The sequence below is a fragment of the Taudactylus pleione genome, unplaced genomic scaffold (genome assembly GCF_031769625.1).
Source record: "Taudactylus pleione unplaced genomic scaffold, aTauple2 ptg000032l, whole genome shotgun sequence".
NCBI classification, from domain to species: domain Eukaryota; kingdom Metazoa; phylum Chordata; class Amphibia; order Anura; family Myobatrachidae; genus Taudactylus; species Taudactylus pleione.
In genome coordinates, this window is record NW_028284434.1 from 40,121,907 (window position 1) to 40,141,687 (window position 19,781).

A 19,781-nucleotide genomic window follows, 5' to 3' on the forward strand; every position below is an offset into this window, starting at 1 on the left:
GCAGTGAACTGAATGCATTAATAACTACTTTATTACTGTAAAAGGGACATTATCATGCTGTCAGGTCTGGTTCTTCATAGAATGAGCAGTATACAAGCAGCAATTTGCACATGGAAGAACACCCAGGATCAGAAAATAGGTTTAGAAAAAATTAATTCTGCATTTAGAAAAAAGGATAAAAAAAAGGGGGGGCTGGAACTAATCACAGTGGATAAGTAGGACTGGTAATTACCTTAATTCTTTCATTACCTACACGCGGCTACTGTGTGTGGCCAATTTCCTGTGTACTGCAGAGCAGGTAGGTCCCTATCCATAAAACTAATCATGAAGCTACCTTCATTATCCAGCCTTTTCTATAAAATCCCACATCATTATCTCTATACTCCCCGTACCTCGGGCTCCGCAGACGTTACCGCTGAACACAATTTATATTTTGTGCAGGCGGCAGCGACTAACTGCAAGCTGTGGAGAAATTCCATCTCACGCCATTAACAAATCGCTCTCTGCCACATTACTCACAATGACTTGAGCGGCTCTTTTTGTTGTCATTAATTTGCTTGACAAAAGAACAGCAGTGACCCTCGTCAGCCCGCCTGGCTGGAACAACAGGTGTTCTCTCCTGTACCTGGAAGATGCTGGGAATCGTCAATAAGCAAAACACAAAAGTTTTAGGGGAGGAAATAGCTGGGTAAGTGGAGGCAATATAACGGTTTGGGTCCTGCCTGCTTGTTTCCAAATTCTCATTATAAACAGAATAAAAGATGTAATCTAAAGCTGATCACAAAGAGGGATGGAAATGTTTGCTGCAAATAGTTCTCCTGAAACACTTGCTCCTCCGTTTGTCTGCTACAATACAAGAAAACATGTTTTGATACATCGCCCCTGAGTCCAACTTCCAGGTTACCTTTATTCCCACCTCACATTACATGCAGCCTTATACCTGAAAGGGCCCAATTCACTACGGTACGCACATAGTACAACTGCGATAGTATGCCAATCAATGCAATGCAAACTCAGCACTACATAAGGACGCCCACTTTACATTGCACACATCCGTAATACTTAGCAGAATAGAGAAACCATTGGTACAAGCGAGCACAGCAGCCTCACGCACATTTGCACAAATTCTGACCTTACTCAGAAATTGCTAACAACCACGCACGCTATGCAGAGCCGTAACTAAACTTCTTGGTGCCCTGTGCCAGAAAGAGCATTGGCGCCGCGCCCCCCATCCCCATCCATCCCAATTTTTCAAATAGGTACATAAGATAGTGCACCTGAAAAGGGGAATGGCCTCATAGGGAAAGACCAGGGAAGAGATAGGGGAGGCCAGGAGATGCTGGGGATAAGAAGAGGAAGCTACAAGTGAGAATGATAATAAACAGGAAAATTGACAAGTCCAAACAGCGCCCCCTGTCCTTACGCGAACAGATCTCAGACTGCGTATTGCATCTCAGTGGATAATCTATGCACGCCTCTGCAACCATGCGCAAACGCGCTGGGACACCTGCTTTTCCCCGACCCCCTCCCCCCGTAGCCACCAACAAACGCTTCCTGTCAATCTGCGAGAGGTCTGCGTAGCCTCTGCGATCGCAGTTCCGATCGCAATAGCCAGTTTGCGCACCGCGATGCATACGCAGAACACATCAGCCGACTGCGTGCGTAATCGCAGTTGCGTACGGCACTGAAAAAGGCCCAGAGTCACTGCCCCCCCATGATCAGCAAACTCCCCTCCTGAAATAATCTGCACTGCTGTGGACATTCTGACTATGTGATTGGCAGCTGGTTGTTCCATCACTGCCCACTGGATTTGGTTCTTTTTAAGGTTTGAATCTGTGTTTTCATGCAGGTGTCCTGCTCTTCAGCACTCTAGAGATGCTACTGCCTCCATGCAGGTGTCCTGCTCTTCAGCACTCTAGAGATGCTACTGCCTCCATAAAGTGTCCTGCTCTTCAGCACTCTAGAGATGCTACTGCCTCCATAAGGTGGTATGGCACAAGCCGATGAGGAGTACGGAGGTGATCAGTGCCGGCACGGCAGAGATATTATGGGGATAAAGTAATGCATCAGAACCCATGTCAACACCCTTTGGTAGCATCAATGTGGAAAGCTCTTGTCATTTAGCCGCAGTTTACTAAATAGTTTTTCTACATTTTTAATTGGAGTCATTGTTGCTGCTCATAGGACTGAACAGAATCTGAATTTATGCCACAATGTGTCTCAAACAGAATTTTGCATTCTTGAATAGTACAACATAATAAGCCATTCCAAAAATACAGATGACTTCTGCATAATGTCATTTACAAAAGCGAATCATTGACTTAAAGGGGCCAACTCTATTACAAGCGATGCCGGCAATGCAGTGCGCACGTCAGCCGCACTTACTGTAGCCCCAAGATCGTGTCATTTAACATGCACAACTATGGGACTGGGAACTAGTATACGAACTTTAGGGGCTAATTTGGGGTGCCACTGCCAGCACCATCACATCTGCCAGCTATTCCCCCCAAATTGAATTAATCCCAAAGTGCTGTCATTTACATTGCACTACCCAGAAGTCTATTCACCAGAATAGGAGTGGTTTATGTTACATGCAGTTCTAATTGGCTACAACAGAGACCATTGTACAGGACCCTGAAGGGGGAATTGTGGTTATCTCTCAATGCTACAAATGGCAGCAGTTTTACACACAGTTAACCTCCCTGCAAATTTGAATTTATTAATGTATGTGCCAGAGGCAATGTCACATGCTCTGTAATATTAAATATATGTAATAGTGGATGATGGAGTCACACAACTCTACCTAGCAACGGGTGGCCCAAGAAATGTCAGACTGTGTGGGACAAGGATACTTAAACCTGCCCTGTGTCAGGTGCATAATCTCCATCTGAATATGGCCTATGTGAAGGATTCTGCATCTATGTATGCAGCCACTGGGGCCTTAACTAGGGGTGTGCCACCAGTGCAGCCACACAAAGCACAGGGTTCTGTGGGCAGCACAGCCCCACAGCCCTTGCTCCTGGCTAGTATAGTGCCTGGAACGTCCTTTAACTAGGACCCTGTACATACGATCGGCGCGCCTTCAGGAAACTGCACTTACAGGTGCTGCCAGCCCCGTCCCCTCTGTGTGACGTAATGATATGCGCGTGACGCCATGTCATCGGGAGCTCGGGTGGCAGGCCTGCACAAGGCGCATTTGAGCCCTGTTACAGCACTGGCAATCGTGACTCACCCACAACACTCCCATAATACAGCCATAAAACGGACATCTCCATACGTTCGCTAAGCCCTCCCTCAGATCGCCCAGGAATGCCCAATACATCAAAACATTTCTGAGACTGGTGAATCCTGTTCCTCTCTAACACCCAATGTGTAGTTGCTTCCATTCCCCATCTCACATGATGATACTGCACCTGTCACAAGTAGCCCTGTCCTGACTTACACAAACTCACAAGTAGGCAGACTCACTGACTCTCTGAAGATCAGTTCATACGCCTCCTTAAATAATATGTGCTGCTGTGATCATCCCGATTATCTGATTGGCTGCATATAGTGCCATATATGTCCACTGCAAAACTGTCGTCACACAAATGACTAGTAGATGAAAATGTTACAATTTCCTTGACCCTAGCCAAAATAATTTTTTTATCAAATGCACCCCTTATATGGTTTAACATTTACCTAATATTAAATTATGGAATAAAAAAAAAAATTCTATAACCAATGTAAAAAGGATTAAAGAAAAAAATCTAAGTAGACTGTTTATAGTGAAATAATTTCCAGCCCCCGCCTTCTATGTCTGTTTATAACCAATTCTGTACACTATGAGGTGCTAAGGTTTAAAAGTTACTTTACAAATGTGCAATTTGGATTATGAAAAGGTCAACTGAATTATAAATCAATTACAAATCCAGAAACGTACAGACGTCCAGTCAGTGGTGATAAAATATTCTCCAGCAGTTTATGTGGACTGCAGCAAAGACTTGGCAAAGCGCCTTCTGGAGTTTCATACTTTCGTTCTTAGCATTGTATGAAGCAGGGGAATTCACATTAATGAAGCTGGTTCGTGCTGCAGCCAGAAACGCTGGTTACAAAAAGAGGAACGCGGCGAGAAGGCATGGAAAACAAATTGGCTGGGGCCAATTCCAATCTTCTCTATTTCATTTATGTGATGAATCCTGTAATCTCCAGCCATCAACACTTAAAATGGCTAAAATAGACAACTCTGCTCAGGGAAAAGCTACGGAGAGGACTCATTTCATTACTAGGACTACAGGATTTACTAGGAGAACTAAATGAATTTAAAAAAAAAAAAAAAATTAAATTGTTTTTACATTGTCACTTAAAGTGGTCCTATAGCTTACACACACTGGGAACAGATATTTTGATGGCTGAACCTTATAAATCTGTGACATAATGAAGGCATCCAGTGAATCATTTCACAATGCATAAATAACTTCATTAAACGGTAGAAAGGGGGAGCTGTATCTGAGGAAGACAAGTGGAGAAAGTGCCCATAGCAACCAATCCGTTTCTAGCTATCATTTATCTAGTATCGTCTATAAAACAATACCTAGAAGCTGATTGGATGTTATGGACACCTTCTCTATCTGTCCTCTTTAGAAGGTTGGATACATCTCCCCTGAAGAGCCAGGTGTCATTGCGCCGGATTCACAGATAGACGCAGTTTCATTTGCATCCTTCTTTGGCTCAGCAGCGATGTGAAAATATGCTAATGCCGGAGGAGGTGCCTGAGGAGAGAGACGTCAGCTGACAGCATTGCAGATCCGAGTGCTGCATCTAGAGAGGATTGCAGCATCGGCAATCTGAGAAAGCCAAAGGCTACTCAGAGGCACAGTCTTCCCTGCGTAGCCGTGGGCAGGAATCTGTACCTTACGATGACCTTGTATGTAAGAGTGAGCAGCATGAACTGAATTCTGGGAGCAATGAGGGGCCAGTGAAGGGATATACAAAGTGGGCAGTGAATAGGAAGAGTCAGGAGAAGATGATTAGTCTATCCGTAGCATTTAGGATGGATTATACATGTAAAAGGAAGGGGAGGGGAAAGGCAGTGAGGAAGTGGGAAATGAGTGAAAGGAACAAGGTTTTAGTTACTTAAGGAAGGAAGGGGGAGCATTTTGTAATGCTGTGGAGGAGGCGGCCAAAAGACTACGAGAGCAGGTTGGGCACGAGATACCGGTGCTCAGGATCCCGGCGTTCAGAATCCCAACACTGGCATCCAGACAGGATTAGGATCCAAAAACCTTCAGGTAAGTATCCTAACCCTCCCCCTAATCCTAACCCTCTCTCCCCACTGTCTAACCCTAACCTCACCACCCCCCCTGCACCCTAACCTCAATACCTACCGTCGGGATCCTGGTGGTCGGGATGTTGCCGCCACGATTGTGACTGGTGTCGGGATACCTGCATCCCGACAGCTGGGATATAAACTACATCCAGCGAGAGTGACAGGATGTGGTGGTGCTGCCAATGAGACTAAGGCAGCCTGCGTAGGAAACAAGGGAGAGACTGAAGTGGTCAGATGTGACAGTGGTGAGGGGGTCATAGGAGTAGCAGGGGAGAGATCACATCAGATATAGAAGCGAGGTGGAGATGGCAGAGAGGTAAATGGACATACAGGATAGAAAGGTGGATTAGAGGTCAGGGAGGAGAAGTACATTTGGGTGTCATCCGCGTAGCAGTGCTAGCAGAAAGTGTGCCATCGCTGGATGTGTAGATAGAGAATTGGCAAAGAACATGGCACTAGGAAACACAGAGAGAGGAAGAGGAGGAGAGCAAAGGTCAGAAGCAGACAGGTGGACATCCAGCTTCTCATTATATATCTTTTCTGTATGTTTGTCCATGTTAAAGGAATTAAAGGAAGTTTTTACTTTATTTGATTAATTACACAAGCTCCTTTTTTCCTCTGCTGGTTGTATATAACTTTATGTCACGATACTGGCAAACTAGATCAGGAACTGCAGAGGTGGCCACAATTTAAAAACAGAGATAAACAATAATAATTCTATTTATTCGTAAATATTTCACTTATGTACAGCAATTAAACATGACCATTGGGACAATTACAACATTACTGTTGATACAATGCCAATTACTGATGAAAATCTATACCTAGCACCATTCAACTCTATTCTTTGATATATATATATAAAAAAAAAAAAAAAAAACTTTGTATATATTTACATATCTACAAAAGTTAAAAAATTACTTTAGGCAGAAGTTTAAGAAAACAGTCTGGATCTCTCCAACGTCAGCCTTAAATGACCTATATTTGACAGCTCTAGCTGGGGCATAGATTTACATGATGGAGAAGGCGCCACTTGACATTTACAAATCAAACAAATGCTCAAACATATTTTTTTTTTTTCTCAAACATTGAAGTTGACTCAAGTATGTAAAATATCATTCATTTTAGTACTAGAGTGCACTTTGCAGTAGCTATTGGCATTGCCAAAAACTATTACTGCTATTCTCAGGGGCCCAGAAGATGTTGAAATGTCAAGAGGGGAAGTTGTTTAACCAACTGTGCTACTCTGCCCCGAGTCACGAGATAAAAGTCATTTCACACTCCCAATAACTACAATAAATAAAATGAACTGTGCATGTTCTTAAACTGCTACGTATCAAGAAATACATATCTACAAACATTACCAGACATAAAATGTGTGACTGAAACTTATTGCCAAGCCCATTATGTGTTTGCGCACATGGGTGTCTTCCCAATGGGTTGGATAGCACCAGAATCCCAACCTTCGGAATATAAACTACATCCCCTTCTCAACAGCCCCTCCTATCAAGGCTCTCATTAGAGAGATGGCCTTCCGGTGCACAAATACTTCCTAACAAAACAGTCGATGGAACATGGTTGGAAGAAAGGTTTCTCCTGTCATCCAAGTCTGTGCATTATCTAACAGGTCTCTCCATAGAAACCCACCGCCTTTAAGTGAGTAAGTAGTCTCCCTTCCGCTAACCTGGGAAGATGGATGAGAACGTGTATGAACCCTTGGGCTATGGGAACATAGCGTTATTAGTGATATCAAACTAACAGTGAAAGCGTACTGGAATAGAAAAATAACCTATGAAGGTTAATAAATTCAGAAGTTACACAGCTAAAATCCATTAAAAAAAGAAAAACGATGACGTGGTACAGAATCCTACCAGCAGCCACATCCAGGGACTCCAACACTATTTTTTTTTGGAGCATAGGAATATTAAAATTCAGTTATATTACATTATTACAGCCCTACATGCAACATTCTACAAAAGGTTTCATGTGAAATAAATGCGCAATCGCCCAACATCATTTTTTAATTAGATCCAATGTCTACTCAGCAAACTGAATTACAGTATGTTAGAAGCTTGGAAGTTCATCATTTGAAGTAAATCTTCCTTTTAACAAAATTAATTATATGATATAACAAGTGATTAAATCAGTGAAGTGTCACCATTTAGATTTATGTAAAATAATTTTTTTTTTTTTAAAAACCCAATGTATATGATATAACCAAACCTGTTAGCAGTGGCCAGGTTCTCTTCTTTCAGCTTAATCTCCCGTTGCTGGATAGCCAATATTTGTTTAGAGAGATCATCTGGCGTCCTAAAGTAAATTTGTGAAAAAAAAAAAAAAAAAATACATTATAGTTCCAATAGTGATTTTACATCAATTTTGTGAAAACAGCACAACTGTGTTTTAACTGGAAAAAAAAACCCAGAAACATTCATTAGATCTTAACCAAAATTATCAAATCGCTATTATAGTATACTTTAGTGGGGAAGCAATCGGGAAGCCGACTGCCTATATACCGGCAGCCGGCTTCCCGACTGTCTTATCCCGGCAAGGGTGAAATGCTGGGCGTCTAGATGTAGACGCCCGCATTTCCCCGACGCCGGGAGACCGGTGCCCGGCATCACGATCGTAGTAATGCCGGGCGCCGCGAGCGGACAGCCGCGGGGGGGGGAGGGTTAGGTTTAGGGCTCCCGGGGTGGACTTAGGGTTAGGCACCCCCGGGGGGGGCTTAGGTTTAGGTAGCGGGGAAGGGGGTGGTTAGGGTTAGGCACTTACAGGGGGGATTAGGGTTAGGCACTTGGGGGGGAAGTTAGGGCTAGGCACCCCCTAAGGAGGGTTAGGTTAGTGGATACTTACCTATCCACGATCTGGATTTCCAGCGCTGTCAGGCTTCCGCTGTGTCGCACTCTGCTCCTGTCGGGCTGCCGCTGATGGGAATCGAACCGCCGGCCGCATCATACCCATTCCTTTTAGTGTTATGTAACACCTTCTAAAAACAAAAACTGCTTTTAAAAGGTGCACCGGTTGCTGGTGCAGCCAAGCAGTTAATTAGAAGTCAGTGACATCACTGCGGCATAAAGTTCAGTATCAAAACCGGAGCAGGAGACAGACATTTTTCAGGAAGTAGTTTTGATTTACTTTAAGGTGCTCATCTACCCGATTCGAAGGAATTGTCTATTGAATACTTTGGTAAAATAAAGTAAGTGAAAAAGAAAACAAAGCAAAAACAAGTTGAAAAAGGAGCAAGTTTCTGTCCCCATCACTGTACTCCCATATGAGAAATGACAGCTGTAATGAGGGATACATCTAAGACCGTTCTCTGTAGACGAAAATAAACACCACGTAAAGCTCCATCTGTGAGCAAAATAGTTAAAACAAGAATTGAAACTTATTTGCAAGAATCATCAGTATTAGAGAAGTTTCTATGTAATGTGACAGAACTGCTCACTACAGAGTACACCTTTGTACCCTTGTAACCAACCAAGATCTAATTATTCACTATAGGCAGAAGATTAGACCAGGTGGAGGCCTTACCAAAAATTCATCAGATAAAAAGAGAAGATAGAAATAGATAGGAAAAATCTTATAGCTAATATTTGTTATCAAACATTTTCTAAAGCTTGCAGGGCAGGCGGTTCAGTGGATTGCCTCTCTCTTTATCTCATTACCTCCTCCCAGAGCACTTGTGTTAAAAAAATGTACAATAGTTGGGTGATGTGACCTGGGTGAGAACATAGGACAGCCAAAGCAAAATTGTAATATTAAAAATACAGTCTCTCCAGGGCCAACAGAGCGAGCGAGAGGGAGAGACAGGGAACAAATCTGGTTTAGTGTTTTGCTAATAACCCAATGCAACACTATATAAAAGATTACATTACAATCTTCTCTGTATGAAACCTACTGGCTGAGAAGTATGGTAACAGAACTACAACAGCTGGAGAGCTTAGTGTCAGTTATTTCAAGTAATGGAAAATATTGCAATTAAAAATATATACTTTAGGTTTTTCTTTTGCACATGCTTACTTTCTTCTAAGAAAGAGAAGGAACGAAAGAGCGCGCGCCTCTCGCGCAGAGAAAGCGCACGCACGAGAGTCTTGAGAGAGAGACCTATTGTGCGGGCACCCAGCTGAATGTTACATTACCAGGGAGAGCAGGACCCTCCAAGTATTGTGTAGTGCCTTTAATAAATATAGGCTGATAGTGTCTGGAGTCCGGGAGTAAGACGTAGGTTACATCAGCTACTCCATGCAGGGAATCGTGGTTGTTGCACATAGACTAATCAGATACGCTTAACCTACAAGTGTATATATGGTAGGGGCATGCGTGTGTGTGTGTGTGTGTAATATATATATATATATATATATATATATATACACACACATATTATATATATATACACACATACACACACTTGGGCACTTGTCCTCCTTTATTTCTAGTACTATACTGTTCTACCAATTCATTGCTGGGACTGAGCTGCCCCTGACATAAAGCAAGAAAATAGAGAGAGATAGATATATATATCTATCTATCTATCTATCTATATATATATATATATTTTTTATATTATATTCATACACCTAAAACAAACATACACACACATATAAACACACCCCATATAAATGATTGAAGCAATTACTTTACAAAAGAAACAAAGCGCCTGCTGCACTGAGAAGTGTCTGACTTGTGATTCAGGGCAATCATTTCTCATGTTGCACTTTCTGCAGATGTACAGAACCTACCATATGATTTTGTGAAGACATCCCCTGTGCACGTTTAGCTACTGTGCTTTCACCTCTAGCTAGAATACCCAGATCACCAATTTATGAGATGGTATGTGTGAGGTCTGGATGATCAGCCCACAACACCGAGATGTCCAAGCACATACACTAGTAATATTATTATTACACACCAGGAACATTCACAAGATTAAAACCATAACATATCCTGATAGCATTGCATTGCTCCATACAGAAATCCCTGCTAGTGTATATTATATAAATAGATCTCCTACAGACGCCACCTGCTGAATCTCTTCTTCAGACAGAGTCGGAGCATTTACCTCCTGGTCAGTACAAGTATACAGACTACAGCTGGTACATGGGCTATATACAGTACAGGTTGGGTATGAAATCTCGACGCTGGAAGCCTGGAGGTGCAGAATCCAGACATCAGTAGTAACCTAATAACCATAACCTCCCTGGGGGGTGCCTAACCCCCCTTTCTCGCACCCTAAACCTAACTCACCTGGGAGGATGCCTAACCCTTACCTCCCTCCGGTGGTGCCCAACCCTAATTTTCTCCATGGGGTCCCTAAACCTAACCCCCTCTTCCCCGGGCTAACGAGCATACCTACTCTGAATCCTTAGTTCGGGTTTCCAGCAGTCGGGATGCCGGTATCATGATCCCCTTTGGGATAGCGGCGTCAGCATTATGCCGGGCAGCAGGATTCCGGCATCAGTATATCGACGGCCGGCATCTTGTCCGCCAGCATATTCACTACATCCCCAATAACAATATGACCACATGCCAAATACTGTATTTAAAAAAAAAAACATTCATATACATCATGACACCATAAAACAGATAGATCTTTGTTCATCATGCTGTGTGTACAGGCGGTCAGCTGACCTCCCTTACACTTGCTCCAGAGGGCGCGATGAGACCCCCAGTCAGCAGGATCCACGGCCAGATGGCAGATGATGGTTGTTCAGTGTGTCAGTCGATCTGCCGATATATCGTTTAAGTGTGTACCCAGCTCAGTACCACCCATAATATACATTTCACCCAGTAAGTTAAAAATAATAGTCAGGAATCCAGCTATGTGATATAATTTCTTAGGACAGATGAACAGACACAAATTATTAGTTCTACTCTCTCCCTAAAATCACAGATTTTAAAGCTACTGAATTCTCTGCTGAATCAGTTACTACCTGTTCCATGACAGGGACAACACAGGCATTAACAATAATGGGGCATATTCATTAATATTTGCTCTGACCCACAGAAATTAAATATCTATCTTGACGTGATTTGCATTGGGAGACACCAATCTGCAGGAGCAATTCAATACTACTCTGGTGCTAGGACAGCTGCTCTGAAAACTAGCGGCCTAGTGAACACCTTAGGCCACACATGCTCACAGCGAGTGCCCAGAGAAGGTGAAGGAATCCGAATGGATCACTCTTTGCAAGCCAAGGAGTAGGGCTCAGCTGGGCTACACAATCAGTTTTCAGAACATAATAAATTGACATCCCCATACAAGAGAATGGAGATGATATGCCACATCAGGACTGTGCTGTGCGCAGGAGATACTGTGCAAATGCTGAATGGGTGACTTCTGGAAACCACTGTTTCTGCACATATAATGGACCCAGTCACCTTCATGAATAGGCCACAAAGTATTAATACAAAATTTGATGCTTTAGTGCCAACATCCCACGTGGATTGATTATTGCAGTGCACGTCTAACGGTTTTCAGTCTGTATCAATGATTTTATCAGCATCTTTTATATAATTAGGGGTCCTGTATATGAAAGTTTATTTGCAGGAACAGCAGCTCTGATAAAAGACTTCTGATGAAGTGATAACGATCGCCATCATTTCACTGCCATTTATCACACTGTGCATGCGCAGCAATGTCATTATGAACTACAGAAGAGGACGGAGGCTTCGGCAGAGGGATTGCAAGACCCCGCTAATAGAAAACATCTCCATACGCATAAAGCGACTTACGCCAGTTGAAGATATCATTGGCTTAACTCTGAAAAGCAACAAATATTCAGATCTTGTTCTATAAAGTCAGTCCACAGCCCCCACTGAGAATAATGGAGACTGCAATCTGCAACACTAATTAGCTTTCTGGCAGGAGATATCGGAGATATCTCCTGCATTATTCTTTTGCTTACATAGCACCAAAACGTAAAATCAGGCGGAAAAGGGCTGATACATAGGTGCCTATGAGGAGGAAATCACAGGGGTGTTTGAGTGTCTATCATTGTGGTGGCCAGATTGAGAGGTTACATCTGGATGTTGAGTATCTTCCAAATTTAATGCTAATCATTTAAATTCAAATTATCTAATTGGCTACGGGATGTCCTAAATCAACACACTTTGCTTGCTGAATGTCTGTATGTTAACAAGCAAAGTAATAGTAAGCGAACATTTAGTTACGGCAATAAACTTGGAAGTATATACAAACTCCAGTCTGTATCACAGTGGTACATGATGCATTTTTGCCTGAAAACCTAGTTTTAGATAGCATGAAAATAGAATGGCTAAAGTTGCATGTTCACTCAGCTGTGAAAAAGGAATCTTTTTCCGTGAGATGGCAGATTTGATCAGAGAAGATGCATTGTTTGGATGGTTTGATAAAATCATCCCAAGGAAGAATGCCTGAGGAATGGCGTTGGATGTAATCTCTGGAGTTGGGACAATTCTGCTTCTCAATAATGTTCTCCCAGAAGGCAGCAGAGTCTGGACACGTCCAGTTACCAGGATACAAAATGATGCATTGCTAGCTTTTACTTCATGATTACAGCATTTATGAACAAGAGATTACTCACATCTTCCCTAATTAGATAGAGGGGTAGAGTTTAGAAACTAGCAATACCAATTTCATTATGACATACAGGAAGCAGAAATACGGTACATGGAGTCTATCAGCATTTTACAGTTTATTGGAAAGATCTAGGCGAGGCACAAAGATATGGTTATTATTATACACGCCACACATCCTGGTGTGCAAGACCGCTAACATGTTAAGGTACATTAGAAACACTTAAGTAGTATAGCCGAGGTAGATGCGCTGCCAGTATTCTCCATCTCAAGATGACAATAGCAAGGTATATTAATACAAAACAAAAAGGTTTATTTTTTCTATTAAAAATTAGTTTTTTTTTTTTTCTTGAAATTATCCAGACTTTCTGATAATTGAAAGCAAAAATGGAAGCCCAAAACAGGCCTTCCAGCTCCACTGCAAATGCATGGCTTGGCAAAGGCAAGTCGCACATGGGCACATGGATCCAGGACAGGCCGACGGAGTGCTTGAAATGCTCTTACCATTGCCAACCAGTATCGCAGGGTAACCAAGTAACCCTCATATACTTCAGGCATATAATTTTATTATTAAATTATGGCAATCATAAGCAAGATAACATCTATGTGACGGTCACATATTAATAGACCCATCTGTGATGTCAAGTGCCTGGTGAAATAAAAAAAAGGTGACCATCTCAAAACTTGGTTTAACCCAACAAAATGGCTCTCTGTTGTGTGCAGGCCAGTGGTGCAATTTAATTACGTTACCACTATAAGATTACTTCCCCTCATGGCTTCCTGATGGATAACAGAAGGGTTTGAGCAGGTTTAGTTTGATCTTGGGAAAATAAATGACTAAGAGGAGTAATTTGCACAATTCTAAACCTTTCCCTGTTGTGAAATGCAAAATAACTGTTAATTCCTAGAGCCTCCTCAAGGAATACAGACGTGTGTGAGAAAACTATGGATATCTGAAGAAAAGCTCCGCTGTATAGCAGAGATTATGAAAAAACATCAATTATCCAAAATTGATTCAATAGTAGAGGGGGGAGGGAGAGGAAACAGGGATCATTGAGGGCTTAATTCTTGAATGGATAGGAGGAGTTGACTAGTAAGGCGAGTGGCTAAACATTGCGGTGTATTCAGTGTCACGTGTCTTGTGTGTCGACACTGAATGCTACGTAAGAAGATTTCATTAATAAAATTTATTTAAAAACTTTGTCTAAAATGATGCTGAAATAAAAATTATGCAAATCTGCTCCTAATTAGGTTTAAAAATTCCATTTCATGGGATAATCAGACTTCAAAAAACTCAATTTTACTTCTAATCAGATTTTAACAAGGATATTAAGTCCATTTTGTACAGGAGAAGAGGAAACTGTGAATTTAACACAAAAATGCATTCAAGCTTAGCCCTGAGAGATAATTAAATAAAATTAATTTGGCAAAGGGCTGTCTGCAAATGGAGGCAGTCCAGCCAGAGTGATGCAGAGCCGAATGAAACAAAAGTGTGTTTAATATTTTATACAACGGATACAAGGCTTATTGTTTGGAGGGCAGGGAATTGTAGCTATTCAGCTTGAGCCAAACTCCCGAGTATACAGTCATAAAGGCGGGGACGAAGGCTGAAAATATGTTTAACATGCAGCGATGTACTTCATGCCAGCATGGAGAATGCCCCTGACATTGTTAGTAATAAACAAAACATTTCCATCTTAGATACTAAACAAAACAAGAATTATCCTGAGATGCTTTATTGAAGACATACACGCTATGCAGAAATGTATTTACATTAAAAGTTGTATAGAAAGGTTTTCTCTGTACATCCTCTGTACTGCTAATAACAGCCCAATTGGAGCACCATCATCGTTCCTGCTGCAGAGGATTGTGGGAGAGGAGGAAAGCAGAAGAGTCCATCAGGGAATTCACACTCACAGCTTACCGATGTCTGCCAATATATTGTTGTCAGCCCCTGAAATGTCAGACGTCCCCAAAACAATACATACATTACTTTTTATATGTTGAGGCGATTATTTTCTAATAAAGTCTTCAGAGCAATTCTGTAGTTTTGATGTTTGTTAATGGATTCTCTATTTCCAGATCACTCGTCTTCGGTTGAACGGTGGTCCTGATGTTTACTTTGAAGCCGTTTAAGTTTTTTAAAAACACTAAGGGGTTATTTCAATTAGATGCGAGTAACACGCATATATCACGACAATGACACACCTGAAAATGCGTGATACAATTAGAAAAACCTATTTGCGGTATTCGTGGCGAGGTCGCGCAACTTCTGTACAAAAAGCGGCCTGGGTGTGCAATTTTTCTATAACTTGCGACCTGGGTGAAGTGGATGTGAAAAAGCAGGGCATCATCATCCTGGACCCCCAAAAAGTGACAACTGAGATAGCAAGACAGTACAGAAGGCTGTTAGTGGCCATAAGGAAAGTATTTTCCTTAATGGGATTATTTTTTTATTTTTTTTAAGTGTTTTGAAGTTTTAAAAAGCTGAAAGAAACACTTGGTTCCCATCTGCAAGCTGTGAAACTCCATCAATACAACACCTTTACATACATGTCCCATATCATTATCCCATTATTGCGCTTTTAGATAAATTTACTTGAAAATTTACATGTCCTTAATGGCCAAATTATACTGTTTAAACTCCTCGGAGTGCGTGATTATACATGGAGAAGGAAGTGCCTGAGGTTCTGCACTGTGTCCCAGCAATTCTACTTATTTTCATTTACTGTAATAATGGGGATTTCTTTTCATCTTAAATGTTTAGAACGGTTACCGGTTCATTACGGTCACTTATCTGCAATACTGAAAGTAAAATAAATGGAGAAAGTAATTGTGTGCACAAGTGTGTTCTTTTTGACACCGCTGTTAAACATTTCTGGAGTTGAGGGTAATAACGATGAGCTGCGTCACGAAAACAATTTTGTACACAGAAAATAAAGTTCCTGCACCTGAAGTACGTACAACTAACCAGACTTAAATACACAAACACACACTTTGTAGCTTCAATGAGTCAGAGAATAACCAATGACCAATATGCCTGGTTCCTTGACTTTATTAGGCACTTTGTGAATATTCTAATGCTTTATTTATTTACATGTGAAGTGTGTCACAATCGCGGATATAATTCCTATAGAAATAGACCATTAAAGTTTATTTCCCCAGTAATCCACCAAGACGTCAGCCCTACTGACTAACAGGTGTACTGTAAAGCAGTGTATCCATTAGCCAATAAAATGAACGATTACGATATCGTAATCGTTCATTATATCGTCCAGTGGATATGCCGTCAACGATCAGCGATGCGCGCTCCCACTGGTCATTGATGACGTCCCTCATCTCCCGTACTTGCAGAGCAACCTGACGATACTGTCAGGTTCTGCAAATAGGGGGGGATGCGGGAGGGTGACGTCACTGATATTGTTCAGTGTGGGTGCTCAATGTCATTAAGGACACTACACAATATCGCTCGTGGAGTGAATCGTGTAGTGGATATGCGCCTTAACTAGGATCATCATTACCCATGACATCTGCTTTCAGGGTAAGCCATACATAAATATTTGGAATTCTGCAATATACATTGGAAAGCGTGACATATTATAATAATCCAATTACACTTTTTAAAATGTATAAACAAATTAATCCCGACATTCACGTATTTTATCTGCAGAATACTTTTTTAATTGCAGAAAATCCAACCTACTAAGCACAAAGGCATTGTAAGCCACAGACTTTTTGCGATAGCGATCCTATTAGCTTCAGTAAGGGATAAAAAAAAAAAAAAAAAGTATATATACATATTTTTTTTTTTTTTAAATAAAGGTATCCCTGGCAGGAAATAAATAGCTGCATAGAGAACAGTAATTAAGAACACTGCAGGGAACCAAGTAAAACGCAAACATGCAGCAAATACTGGATGAGGACAACACTGAATTCTACAACAGGATTTTTTTTTTTTGTTTTAAATATCCCTGAGGAGTACAGACCCAACTGTTGATATATATGCAGCTCAGAAAACCTAGATTTTATTGCATATTCCTCACTAATGAATGGAACAAATCAGGCTGTACAAATTGGGCAGAAAGAAATATACAAGTTATCAATCAACCAGTCTGCTTATGCCTCACTGCACAAATTCTTCCTTCTCAATATATAATAATTGGCCTAAAAACAAAATACATTCATAAAGAAATAAATAAAAGTTTAAACCTGCAATCAGCTCAAGGGTACTTGAGGGATTTATTAGGAAACCGGCAAAAAATGTTCATTAAAATGTTCTTGAAACTTTTGAAGAAACCACAAATGTGAAATTCAGATTAGCATTTTCATACACCGGCTTTCATTTAACTCCTCTTATTAATTGGTGTTTGGTGTGAAGAAAAGGTTTCAATGGCCTTTGCTCAGCCTGGTGAAGGGAGCTATTCAGACACAAACATTTCAGTAAGATAACGAATATGAAGGCAGACATTTGTGCTAAGCTGTCGGAAGGCAAATTCATCAATTAAACAGCATTGGCTAATTAGAGACGGGGACAGCGCGCCTCAAAGTTTAGGTTTTAAAAATGAAGGAGCACTGTAGCGCAAGGCAGCATTCTCTGTAACGCGTTAAGGGGGGCATCCACTACACGATTTTAGCAGGCGATTGAATGATAACGACATCGTTATCGTTCAATCGTTTAAAATCGTTGATAAATCGTGCAGTGTTTGGTCGTTAACGATCAACGATGCGCGCTCCCGCTGGTCGTTTGATCATCTCGTCAGTTGACTGAACATGCGGGTCAATTTCACTTGATCTATTAAAGATAGTTTGCAAATAGTTTACAAATCGTTCAGACTGAAAGATAAAATTTCAAGGAAAAAAAATCAAGGGAAAATCGTTTAGAGATTGGACGGGGAGTAGATAGTCTAGTGGATGTGCCCCTTTACACTGACCGTCTCTTTCCACTTAGTGCAGCTATGCGACCTGCATGCTGAAATACAGATATGTCCTCACTCATCTTTGCAGCCGATGTTGCAAACGTTTGCACACATTGTGGCATACGATTTGCCACGCACTCCACAGTACGCCGGACTGCGGTAAGCATTTGCACCATGCAATTCTATGGTTCACGGTCAAGAGAACAAGTTGCACGCGCCCTTTCACGGGAAGACTCATGGCATTAGTGCCGCGGCAAGTCGCAGTGGTGGCAACGACGAGGCAGGAGACATCTGTAGCTTTCACCTCTTTTCCTGCAGTATAGCACCAAGAAAACCGAATTCTTTACCAATCTAACATGACAGCTGAGATGGATGTCAACGTGAGGATCAATATAGTGCTGCAAGCAGCAACAGCATCAATATTGATGCACGCACATCTGCTTTACGAGGAGAAAAGGAAATAAGCAAGCAGTTTAAGAACAAAAAAAATAAATCCAAATGTTCAGGTACTCGCACAGAAGATGCACAACATTTGAATACAAGCATGATAGAATAAACACATTTGAAGCACAACAGAAATTGCAGGACAAGGATACCATTTATGACATCCATGGCAAGGGAGAGCTTTAAAAAGGACCATGGTTGAAATGTCAATACAACAACGCCAAAGGATTTGGCCTGCTTCTGTAAAGAACTCCAACTATAAAACCAAAACGTACCTGCACAGCAGTGCAGTATAACATGAGGGGATAGTGGGATATGGAGGAAAAGAAGAGAGGAAGTCCAGCATAAGTAGAAGACAAGTGAGTCCGGGTCTCAGTTCCCAGTCTCCCATCGGCATAAGCCAAGAAAGAACACACAGGACAAGATGTATCAAACCTTCTACAGAGTGGAGACGTGGGGAAGAAGCCCATAGCAACCAATCAGATTATAGTTATTTTAAAGAATGCAGATTTGTTGCTATGGGGAACTTCTGCACTTGTCCACTCATTAAAAAGTTTGATACTTTTTCCCCCCCAGTCACATCAAGGAAAGGAGACTTAGTCTTTGCATCTGTCTAGCCCTGGCTATCAGGTGTAATTGAACACAGTAGCATATTGGTCAGTATCTTAAAGTTCTATCCATCAAAGCCAAAATTAACAATATTCTTTCTGCCACCAATAGGTTCAGTCCGCCCACACTAAAGTAAAAGTCTTTTCTCAAGAACCATTGCTCCCATAGTAGAGATGATGTGAATCTGCAATAAACTAGGATTATTGCCACCACACTAATCAAGAGGAACCCCTTATGATGCACACTACAGGTTTAGAGTGTTAAATCAGAAACTGCGATCTGGAAAGTCACCCCCAAATATTGCTTTGGTTGTGAATATCACCTCCCACAGAATCAATAAATATGAAGAGGAGCACCAGGCATGCCATTACACCTCCAACAAGTATATGGGGTTCCAGAACTTGGACACTGACAGAAACTGGAGAGAAGCTTGTGGTCGACCTCTAACCTGTTATAGAGGTCTAGAGAAAATATGGACCTGTGGACCCATGGATTTAGATCAGGCATAGATCCAAACTCATGTTCTCAGTCTAAAAAAAAAACTAAGATAAGGTGGTAGAAAAACATTTAAAGGAGAATATATAGATACTGGACAGTACAATTGCGGTGGGGGCAGTGCACATGGTTTCAAATGTGGGGAGGTCTCTACTCTCGGCCCCTTGAAGTCCAGCTCCATTCAACAAGTGCTTTCAAGGCAGGTATTTCCCCACTAGGCAACCCCCATGTGGCTTAGATATCTCCAAATGGGAGGATGACCCCTTGTAAATGAGAGGACCACAGCCTAAACGCTTCAAGAGGCACTCCTGGTAGGAAAGCGGAATTGCAAAGCAGTGTGCATAGAGGAGAAACCATATGAAAGCCTGGCCCATAGCTAGTGTAGAACCAATAGACAGATGTACCACTATAGGCAGCTTGGTTGGATCACATAAGATGACTCACTAATCACA

The 19,781-nt window shown here is 41.6% G+C and overlaps 1 protein-coding gene across 7 annotated transcripts in view; it reads right to left on the minus strand.

Annotated features, from left to right (window-relative positions):
• Positions 1-19,781, minus strand: part of MAD1L1 (mitotic arrest deficient 1 like 1) — an 811,364-nt gene that overhangs the window by 740,818 nt on the left and 50,765 nt on the right. For all 7 annotated transcript variants that reach the window (XM_088452027.1, XM_088452028.1, XM_088452030.1 and 4 more), the window contains exon 10: positions 7,532-7,618. In XM_088452027.1, coding sequence (XP_088308153.1) covers positions 7,532-7,618 — 87 coding nt within the window. The remainder of the gene's footprint in view (positions 1-7,531; positions 7,619-19,781) is intronic.